This window comes from Trypanosoma brucei, chromosome 7, assembly GCF_000002445.2.
Source record: "Trypanosoma brucei brucei TREU927 chromosome 7, complete sequence".
Classification (NCBI taxonomy): Eukaryota; Euglenozoa; class Kinetoplastea; order Trypanosomatida; family Trypanosomatidae; genus Trypanosoma; species Trypanosoma brucei.
In genome coordinates this window covers 317805-328630 of record NC_007280.1, presented here as the reverse complement: position 1 = coordinate 328630, position 10826 = coordinate 317805, and the positions used below count along the sequence as shown (strand labels likewise).

The 10826-nt window shown below is 45.6% G+C and overlaps 4 protein-coding genes across 4 annotated transcripts, besides 3 other annotated features; all 4 read right to left on the bottom strand.

The window, feature by feature from the left end:
* Positions 1-10826: part of a sequence feature (sequence corresponds to BAC RPCI93-27M11) that runs on past both edges of the window.
* Positions 403-1104, bottom strand: Tb927.7.1260 (hypothetical protein, conserved; the record flags this gene model as incomplete). The annotated part of the gene is made up of 1 exon (XM_840657.1): positions 403-1104. The coding sequence occupies one exon, from the start codon at positions 1102-1104 to the stop codon at positions 403-405; it is 702 nt and encodes a 233-aa protein (XP_845750.1).
* Positions 1310-1347: a microsatellite.
* Tb927.7.1250 (hypothetical protein, conserved) lies at positions 2226-3212 on the bottom strand (the record flags this gene model as incomplete). The annotated part of the gene is made up of 1 exon (XM_840656.1): positions 2226-3212. The coding sequence occupies one exon, from the start codon at positions 3210-3212 to the stop codon at positions 2226-2228; it is 987 nt and encodes a 328-aa protein (XP_845749.1).
* Positions 4658-4687: a microsatellite.
* On the bottom strand, positions 4698-7007 carry Tb927.7.1240 (hypothetical protein, conserved; the record flags this gene model as incomplete). Its single annotated transcript, XM_840655.1, has 1 exon — positions 4698-7007. One exon carries the CDS (start codon positions 7005-7007, stop codon positions 4698-4700), a length of 2310 nt encoding a protein of 769 aa, XP_845748.1.
* Positions 7759-10281, bottom strand: Tb927.7.1230 (hypothetical protein, conserved; the record flags this gene model as incomplete). The annotated part of the gene is made up of 1 exon (XM_840654.1): positions 7759-10281. The coding sequence occupies one exon, from the start codon at positions 10279-10281 to the stop codon at positions 7759-7761; it is 2523 nt and encodes an 840-aa protein (XP_845747.1).

Below are 10826 nucleotides of genomic sequence, written 5' to 3'. Positions count from 1 at the left end.
AGAGCTGTAAAGTTTGTAAACCTTTCTGCGCCCATTGGGAGACTTTTCAGTTGCAGTTATAACTTTTAAACTACAAATGTTACTTGCAGCATTCCCCTACACCGCTTGTTTGTATCTTGTGCTCAGTGTAGGCTTTCATTACGATAAATGAAATAAAAGGTAAAAACAGTTAGAAACTGAAAGACAAATTAAGCAATCTCTGTATAAAATATGAAGCAAAACTCCATCATTCACCTCGCAGGCTTTAATGAAAAAGAAAACCACACGCATGCATACATATTTCCACAAAGAAAATGCGCACCTACATACGTAAACATAAGCTCCTACTTTCGTTTAACATAGGATGAAGGATAGTCACGCAAAAAGAAACAATTAGAGGAGATAAAGTTCAGTATCAAAAAATCAGAAGAAAATCAACGATATTGCTACAAGAATGGATGATACTAAGAGGATAACCAATACGTACTTTAGTAGAGATCCCTCATTATTGGGATCATCCACATCATCCACTGTATGCACCTCGACACTTGCGGTTGAGTATTCGGATGCCTTCACTGTTTGCTCACGTATGGGTATTCCAACTGGCATAAGAGCTTGAGACTCAACAACACCAACAGATGTGTCAGTAGTCGCTTCACAACTATTCATTGGCATATGCGACGACTGAGCTGATGGATGAATATGAGTTGTGTCCAAATCAACCCATGTATTTGGTGTCATTACGTTACTCTCAAGTGGATCCTGTATTTGCCCTTCACGGTTTGATAATATCTTTGATCGCAACTCGATGGCTTTCGCAACATCGCGCTCCCACGAGCGAGTTTTCTCCGTGCGTCTTTTCAATTCTTCCGCATCTACAGAAAAGAGTTCCGGCCGCTCAATCGTAGTGTCTAAAGCGACCCGCATCGTCTCAACTTCTCCACCCACAGAGTTGATGGCTTCAATTAATTCATCTGCATCAGACACTGTCGGATTTACGATCCTTCGGAAACGCTCAGATATCATGAGTAGATCGCCTAGCATTGCATCCACCTTTGGCTCCATATCTCGCCAGGGGTCGGCGTTTAGTCGTGGTGGTTGTTCAAGGTTCATACTTTCCATCATCTTTTGTTTGGTTTGCTTTTAGTAGTCGTTCAATTGGTTGTGGTTTCCGAAAAAATAATAAATATACACTTAAATGGATGCAGGCGCTCACTCAAAGAAGGAGCCAAACAGTAACAGTGGCAGTGCTAGTAATAGGGATATGTTCACAAAAAAAACTAATGGGAAGACTTTTAAAAAGGCACCAACCTAGAATAATAGAAAGGTGTATATATGTACGTATATATATAAATATATATATATATACCACGGGCACAATAAGAATAAGAATAATACTGCGAACCTTTCTGATTGGTATGACACTAATGTACTTGCGCTTGGTTTCGTAAGTACAGGACAAACAAACTTTCCCATAAGAGTGATAGGGAAGAAATAGCATGGAAAATGATTAGGAAAAAATATATGTACATTCGAGTATCCACAGAAACATGCGAAAGGAAGGAACCAGAATATTTTACACGCATATCACGTAACAGACAACCCAATGGGCAGGTATTTATAATGTTGATTGATGAGAAATGTGAAAATGATGATGAGGGGCTTACTGTGTGGAGAGGGAAATGCAAAAAAAAAAAACATCCCCACATAATTCCAACCAGCACACAAAGTGTTGTGTACAGCACGACACAGCAATGAAGGAAACTCAATAAGGTTAAAGGAACTGAAAGAAGCAAGTCGCACGGCCATTCGTACATTTTCCCTTTTCCCAAACCTCATCGCTGCAGATAAAGTGTAATGATGATACAGAAGAATGTCAAAACACATTCAAATGAATATTTTGAAAACGAACGAAAAAAAAAAGGAGAGGACGTGTAAATCCAATGACGCACGTAACTGATTCTTGTTGTTTGGAGCAGAGAGTAAATACCTGATTGGGTTGCATGTATTGATGGATGAGTACCAATAATTGAAGGGGATGATAAGTATTCCTTCAGATCCCACTTGATGGTGAATGCATTTAAGCGCGTGGGGAAAGTTTTAGTCTGCATTTTAACATTCCACCCCATCCTTCACTTCTTCAGACATAAGCGTTCAAGTAATGAAACAAATAAACAGACGCAAGGCAACCCAATAGTAGCCGAAAGCTTCTTTATTTCGTGTCATTCATCTTGCAGTTTCAACAGTTATGATGTTCTCACACATGACGAAAATTTGGCGGCGAGGTGAGTATTGGTGCAGTTCGTAAAGCAAGATGCAGGAAGGGTATCACAACCATCAAAATCACAGAGGTCAAAATCACAGCGGTTAAATATCACAGCATGTTCCGCAGAATACCTTCCCACGCCTTCTGTGGCAGCCGAAGATACCGAAATACGCCTCGGTTTCTCATGAGGTATACGTAACGATATGTTCGCAAAACAAAAGGAGCATCCATCAAAACACACATCTCCTAAACATCGGAGTTCCTTCAGTACACACCCCTCAAAAGAGCAGTTCCTAAACACACAATTATGGAAGGCAGCAGCATAAAAGAGACTGCGCGAGAAATCCACGCGATTTGCCTGTACAGAAAGTAGTGACAAAGTGGAAAAATCACATCGACTCATGCATTTATCCTCAATGCACATATGTCGAATAGTACCATCAGAAATGATTGCTTTCAAGTCTGCACCGGCTAACAATAACTCAGCTGCAGCAGCACTGGAAGGAGATGAACTACTTCCCATCAACGCACACATGGCTGTTGAAAGCGCTGCAGAAATGGCTCGCTGATCTTCTCTTTGCTGACATAACTTCAGTTCTTGCACCGCTTGCGTAAGCGGCATCATCAGATCCGTTGATGAAGCAGAAACATTTCCCCTCGTATCTATTTGTGTTGGTGAACTAACGAGCACATCCATATACTTCTCTGTTGTGAGTGTCTCAGTATATAAATCCCCTTCCCCACTTTCTCCGTCAAGGTTAAGGCTGGTATCGGGTAGACATACTCCCAGAGCATTTGCCTCATCAGAAAAAAGCGCCTCAGACAAATGTACCAACGACTGTGCCTCACTCTCTGTAATGTGTACGGTTCTGCAAGATATCATAAGCCAACCATTTGTATTATGCATCAATGCTGCCGAATGTAAGCGCGCTACACGCATTAAACAACACTGCAAGCGGCGTTGCATTTCCTCCTCGAGTACCCTTCCCTTTTGTTGACACCAGTCGCAGAATCACGAAAACCGTACGTGGTGATGATGGTGGGCCGTACTTCTATTATGCACCTTCAGCAACACCTGTACCATAAAAGGTGCACAAAAGCAGAAATATTGTAGAATGCAACGTTACCACTTGCGTGTTTATTTGAACACACGTCTAATCATAAGACTACGGAAACACAAAAAGTTAATACAAATAAACGGAAAGAATAGAGAGAAAGAGAGAGAGAGGGGGGAGGGGACAGCAAGTGAAGGAACTATTAAAGTAAACCGCATATATATATATATACATACAAGGAGATATTTGAAATATTCATCACTTCTATTTATCCTCCTTCGAAATACACGCCTTCTCAAAAAAAAAAAAAGAGTAGTAAATAAAAATAAAAAACAAAGTGAGAGACGCAACGATTCCCACAAAGCATCCCAATTGCTACATCTTTTCCTTTTCCTCGAAATTTGCTGAGTGGTTGAGAGGGCCTCCTCACATAACTCTCCTCCTTCAACAAATATAATACCAACAAAGGACGAGACGAATAGTACTTAAAAAAAAAAAGAGAAAAAGAAGCGAGCAAAATTTTATGGCCGTGCAGCGAAGTGTCTGCGACAAACCATCGAGGAAACAGCAATATTGGGCGGCATGGTCGCATTCGTTGTTTATCTTCATTTAAGTGTAAGCGAGGGGACCAAACCAAAACAATGAAAACGACTTAAAACTGCCCAGTTAAAAGAGAGAAAGAGAAGTGAAATGAGGCCGAACGTGAAGTGACAAACAACAATTATAACAGCAATGTTTGTCGTCGCAGTGGTGCCATCCGTTTCACTGCATGAATTTTCAATTTCATGCGATGAAGAACGGGCTAATGGTGCAAGGGGGGCAAAAAAAAAAAATAAAACAGAAGAAACAGAACTAGATGAAAAACGAAGAGAAATTATATACGAGGGAAGGCGTGTAAATGTGCACGAAAGATAACAAGGTAAAAATAGCATGAACGGTTGCTGAATGGGTGGAGGGGTACGATCGCAACCAAATGTTCTACCACTTAGTTCATGCCTTCAATACAAGAAGAAAAAGATAAAGGCAATCCTCCTCAATGCACTTTTCGCTGTTATGTATTTGTGCACGTTTTGATGTAATTATTTTTTTCTTGTGGGGAGGTAAAGCAGATGGCACACGCCTAGATGCGATGGTTTCTCATGGGTGATGCCCATACGTAACAATTCTACAGGCGTTACAGAAACACGTGTGACACGATACCTCGCGCAAGGGCAAACAAAAAAAACGGTAAATGTATGAAGATGTACAGGCGTAGTTAAATACAAAGGGTAGCTTCACATAATCGATGCGATGCTCGCGCGATGGGGCAGTGAAAGGTGGAAAAAATAGTTATGTCATGTACCCGCACCTGCACCTAACACACACACACACACACATAGACACACACCTCAACTGTGCTACTTCCCAGGCAAACTCAGGCCGCGCACGATTTCATATGTTCGGGATTGTGGCTCGATTCTCACTCTGTTCACTGGTAGTACCTCACCGTCAATCATAATATCCCCCTCAATTGCCTCCAGCTCAATGGCGCGTGCTTTCACATAACTAACGAAAGGCAACTTGACGTGATCACCCTTTTCCACACGGGTGAAAATATTCACAAAATCACTTCGACCAACCTTCCTCGATTTTTCTACAACGAATGCAACATCGATAGAGTTGTCGTTTAAATGTGCATAAGGCGTCATGATGGCGTCCTTTGAGGCGTTTGGTATATTGCTGATAAATATACTGAGAAACTTACCCTCAACTGTCACCCATGAAAGGCTATCATCTTCAAAGTCTACGCTCTGTTCTTCTTGCGAAGGCATCGGTTGGGTGATAGAGTCATTGGAATCAGACGGAAGCGAGTGTTTACCCTTACCTTCCACCGCTGGCACGCTGCACTCTTCGTTGACAAGAGTAGGAAAAGAAGTGAGAGTGGAAGCCACGCAGTCAACTCTGGAGGCAGACTCCGTTGCTACTTTGTACTGCGAGCAGTGAGGGCACTGATCCGTGTATGTGCAGTTAGGAAGCTCCTCTGCGTTCGGGAGCTTGTCCGAAGGTTCAATCTTCTGCAGTTGTTGTCCCTGTTTCCCTACCCATGGTAAGTACCTCAACCGACACTGATACATTTGCACCCCTTTCAACAAAAGAAATGCCGCATACGCAGTGAAACGGGCATTTCCCATCCAGCGCAGTTTCTCCGACCCGTGGTCAATGTCATTTATAATACCAAACGAACACGACATGCAAGCGACTCGCTCAACGTGCTCAGCATTGTGCTGTGTTGATCTCTCACTCCTGCCGCTCCTTGTCTTCACGCCAACTTGATCACCCCTACGCGATACGCCTCCTTTCCTTACCCCATTCGCCCCGTCACAATCTCTTTGCGTTTTAGCACATTCCCTTTGGCTGCCAGTCACATTCATTGTACTCTTGGAGCACGCATTTAGATGCACAAGAGCAAGCACGCTTTCTTTTATGTTGTCTACATTAAACGTTTTCGCCATTCCACACCCACTACCAGCTGGAATGGTGGCAATAAGTGGTAAGGTTTGCGGGCACTGCAGTTTGGTTACCACGGGAAGGGAAAAATCGATATTGTTGGCCTTCAAGTATGCGAACCCCCTTGTACACAACTTAGTTGCTGCACCATTGGTGGTTTCGTCTCGCCAATCATTTGGTGCATCATGGTCCTGCGATGCTTTTTGTTGAATGCCGTTATTACTGGACCCGCTCACTTCTGTTTCATCTCCCACCAATGAAAAATCGTTCGTGCTGCCGTTGGAACGGCCAACAACTGTCCCCCCCGCCGCAGCGTCGGCACCGCAACAAGCAGCAGCCTTGCGCCTTCTGTTCAAACCATTAACCAGTTCGTGGAACATTCCGTCACCGCCCACGGCAACAACAACGTACTTGTCACTCATATCATTTCCGAGGTCTGCTACGTAATCCTCCGCGTGTCGTGCACGCGTCGTAATAATCTCTTGAAACTCGTGCCTCGATGCCTGCACCACCGGGAGAACAGCACGTTTGTAAATGCTCAATGCGTTGCCTTTACCCGACTTGGCACTAATGAAGAACAACAATTTTTTACACCCTCGTGGGTAAATAGCGCTCAATATACACTGAACAGTGCTGTGTGCTTCCTGTTGGTATGCCATACTTGTCGCCGCCGTGAACTCTGTGGTCGATATCTTCGGTATCTGCCCTTTTGCTTTCTTAACGTAGTACACCAAATATGTGGTGGCCCCACCCCGCGCCCCGCTAGCTGTTCTTGAGTGTGGCAAAGCAGTGGAAGAATAAAAGGAATCCGCGCGGGACACAGGGTAGATGCTGGACTCCACTCGGGCTATTGGCTGATACCGCTGGGAAGAGTCTGCAGGATTGAAAGTCTGAGGAAATGTCGGCGGAACAGACGCTTGTGACCACTCGCTTTTCCTTGCCGCTGCCTTTGATCGACGGCAGCGACCGTTTCCTGCAAGGGCTTCAGTAGAGGTCACAATGTTTACAATGTTCCACGTTGGAATATTCACCATGCAGACAGTCTTACCACTCCGTGTCGTGCGCTTTATCGAAAGGCGCTGTGTGCTTTGAGAAAAAGTCAAACTCGCCTCGTATTTCCGATATTTTATCGGAACAGACACTTCGGCCCCAAGCAACGGTTGCTGCAGATCCGCAGGTGAAGCAGTGGCAGAGCCCGTGGGTACCCCGTTGGCATTCATTCTCGCTAGCGTTTGAACAAAACTAAATGTGGAGAGGAAAGCAAAATGTGCACGTGCGTATCTAGATATATAACGTTGCAAAGCAGTTCAAGCATTTGTTGTCTCAAATGGTCCCACCTTTATTCCCGTTGCTAAATGACTACGTATCGGGCTTTAAAAAACGACACGCGTGGCGTATGCAATCTGTCGGCACCTCGGTACTTACAATCTGTGTGTGTGCAAACCCGGGGGAAAAAAACAATAGATAAGGGGGGAAACCCCACATCAAATTATTCCGCTGCCGGTGAGTCACTTTCGCGCCTCTTTTGCACACTGATTGATGCCACTGATACGAAATAAAAAGAGAAGAGAAAAAGATAATAGGGCCTTAGGATACGGCAAAGGGGAGAGCAAGTAAAAGGGTGTGGCAAGTATTCTGTCAACAAATTAGTCATGTACAAATTGAGTGCAAATGAACGACATTTTCAACCATGTGGTGAAGACGAAAACAGAGCTAAAAAACACGGTTCAAACTCGCGGTACAGATCTAGGTCCTCAATTAAATGCACCGATCAGAAATACATTTGGCAATTACATTGGGTGCGGCACGGCGATTCAGCAACCCCCTTCCCCTCCCCCTCTGCGGAAGTGCTATTCTAGGTGAGACAACATGCGATCAGACACAGCCGTCACAGTCAAATAGTCGTGGAAAATAACAAGTAAACGCGAAGCAGCCATAAGGAACGTAACGGATAAGCGCTTTTTCTCAAACCTATACAAGGCAGATTTCTTCCTTACTACAACAGAGCGGGGCACATGCAGCGACCCAGCACATTATGTTTTTCGACCTGCGGACCAGCGCAGCCTCGCTTGGATTTTTGACCACAAGACGATCACATGCCCCATACAACCTCTTCACAATTGGTTCTTCACAACAGCCAGTTAGAATCAATAATATGAAAACGGAACCGGCGCATTCGGTCATCAACCTCAAAGAGTCTCCGCACAGCGTCTCGTGGGAAGTACTCTCCATGACATCGCTGAGTAACTGAAGCACATGCCCTTCATTTAGCTCTTGTAGGAGCAACTTTCCAGATTCGCTCACGAGGAAGCTGCGTGGCGTGACGACACCTAAATCAAGCGAATTCTCATAATCCCAGTCGTGTTTCCCAGTACGCAGCAACCGCGAGGGGTCGTCAGATGAAGGAACCACCCCACTACTGCTTGCAATACAGTGTAGCAGCTCGTACAGCAACGATACTAAACCAAAAAATGTGAAGGAATCCTCCGCCTTATTTCTCATGTCCTCAGCGAGTGTGCTGCCAATGCCGCACACCACCATTGCTTCTGCGTGCTTTGCATGCTCACGTGCAACACAGCTGAGTGCCAAAGAGGCCTGACGCATCACATGCCTCTCATCTTTATGCAAGCGGATCACCTCTGTGGCGAGATCAATGCCATCGCACTGGGCAAAGAGCTCAACGGCCTCTGCCCGAACGACTGAATCGACATCCATCACGTTACGCAGGCAACAAAACCCCCAGTGCTGTATAGAAGGATAATAAGAATATTCATCCATAATGTGAAGTAAAGTGAGAATGCCGTCGCACCTGTATATGGTCTCGCGGTTCAGTTTGTAGAGAGACACACGTGCGAGAACAATTACGGCGGCCAACACGATCTCCACGTCGTTTGCGTATTCATCAATGATTTCTAGAAGAATCCCAATTCCCCCCATAGAAGCGGCGTTCGGGAGATACTTTGTGTATTCATTGCTCGCCATCTCCCTAAGCGCTGTTTTTGTTATCTGTGGCGCGTGTGCAAAGGCGTGGAGCATGAGCACGATGCTGTTGAAATCCGTGTGAAATTCCTCCCAAACTGCGTCACTCGTGGGGGGATCCCCAGCAGATGACAACTTTGTTTTCTTAATTGTGTCACGCAGGTGCAACCGCTGAAAGTCTTCAAAGGGAATTATTTGATCACCAGCTCCAACGTTCAGGTTGGAATGCCCCCCTTCAACACGAAACAATTGACTGAGCGCATCCTCCCCTGTTCCCGAGTGCACGCTTCGCTCTGCCATGTCATTTGATGTATCCCCAATTGGTATGCGACATATGCCGAGGCGCATCGACTTAAAAAGGTCACGAACAATGGCGGTGGTGAATATGCCGTAGGCGCTAAAACCAACCTGATGTTGAATCCCTATAAAGTTCCCCTGCATATCAAAAATCGGGCCACCGCTGCTGTATTCCCATTCGAGATCAAAGAAATCATACTCACAATACTCGCTCTCTACACTCTTGACAACCACTACAACAGAGCGCCGCTCCTTGCCGTTGATGTGCGCGACAATAAGATGTGTGTCCCCCACCCGAACTGGTGGGAGATTTGACAGAAGGAGAGGGAGAGGAAGGGGCCTAATAGGGCTCCTTGAACTAATTCCTTTCAACGACCGCCAATTAGCGTTTCCACCAAACGACCCGCAGACGCTCATTTCCGATATGGAGCTATGAGGGCTATAAACCCTTTCGGAACTCTTTGCTTGGAATGTGGAGTTGTTGGATGACTGAAAATCTGTGAAAGAATCGAACGGATCCCCCGATGGAGGGGGACGCTGCGGCTTACCCGCTAGAGAAGATCTGCGAGAAAAGAAAGCGGACTGGCGAGGGCAGTGTAACGATTTCATATTGCACACCGTGAAGGTGAAACCGAGCACCCCGTCTTCCTCATAGCCAAACGTGCTGGAAATGTTACTGTCGGCAAATGTATAGGGCCCGTTGTTTCTGCTTTCGGCATCGTGCGTGCCATACATCCCCCGCGGAGGCGGAGGCGGCGGTTGTGGATTGTGCTTCTTCGGTAAATTCGCGTTCACGTGCTGATAAAATACCTTGTCAGCACACACGGGTGCTTGTACAGACCAAATCGGGCGACCATGCCGTGCACTTGTCCCAACGACGGGTTGTTCCAAGAATGTTACACTCGAGCCTTGTGCTTCATCCCTGTTAGGAAAGACAAATGATGTGGTAAGCAGTACACCGCTACACTCAGCTTCTCGCTGTTCATCTCGTCCCTCGGGTCCGCCAACGTGCCGGCTCTTCGTATGGCCATTGTTGAGGAAAACTAATTGTTGCCGGTGATGACGCGGGAGACCCACGAGGATGGCAGAGCCCCGCCCATTAGACACTCGGCACACAGCATGCAAAAAATCCGTGATTTTCTCAACTACTGACAGTCCCTCCAATGACTTCCGAAAACGGTTTTGTTGTTCCTTAGTCTGGTCTGGTGTGGGCCTCATGTCTCCTGCGCACGCCTCCTCCTAGACGGCCGATTCGGTTTGCACGTGTCCAAACGTAAATAAAACGGTGTAGATACAACTTGTAGGATGAGGACGAATGCACCCCCCCAAAAAAAAAAGGAAAAGAGTAGCAGCTCAGAGAATTGAAACGAAAAAATTAGAAGCTCACAAATTTGAAAGGGGAGCAGACAGGTGTTGGAGAAGCTGCTTGTGTAATCAGTGCTAGATGGCACCCAAACGAAAGAAAGTGAAGACAAAGGTAAAATGACGATAGAAGAAGTGTCACACCAAAATATATGCATAAATATATCGACTGATCAACTGGGATATGCAAGCGGTATGCATTTCCACGCACAAAGGAAAATTTTCACTTCCAAAGATTTCTGTTGTAGAGATAACGCAACAACATTACATACAGCAGCGCAGAGGAAAGAAGCATTAGTGACAAACCCTCACCCCTTCCCTCCCCCAGTGTTGGCTGTCGCGCCTCTTATTGCCCACCCCTGTTCATATTTCCCGTACCAATCACACTTAAGCAACAGCAG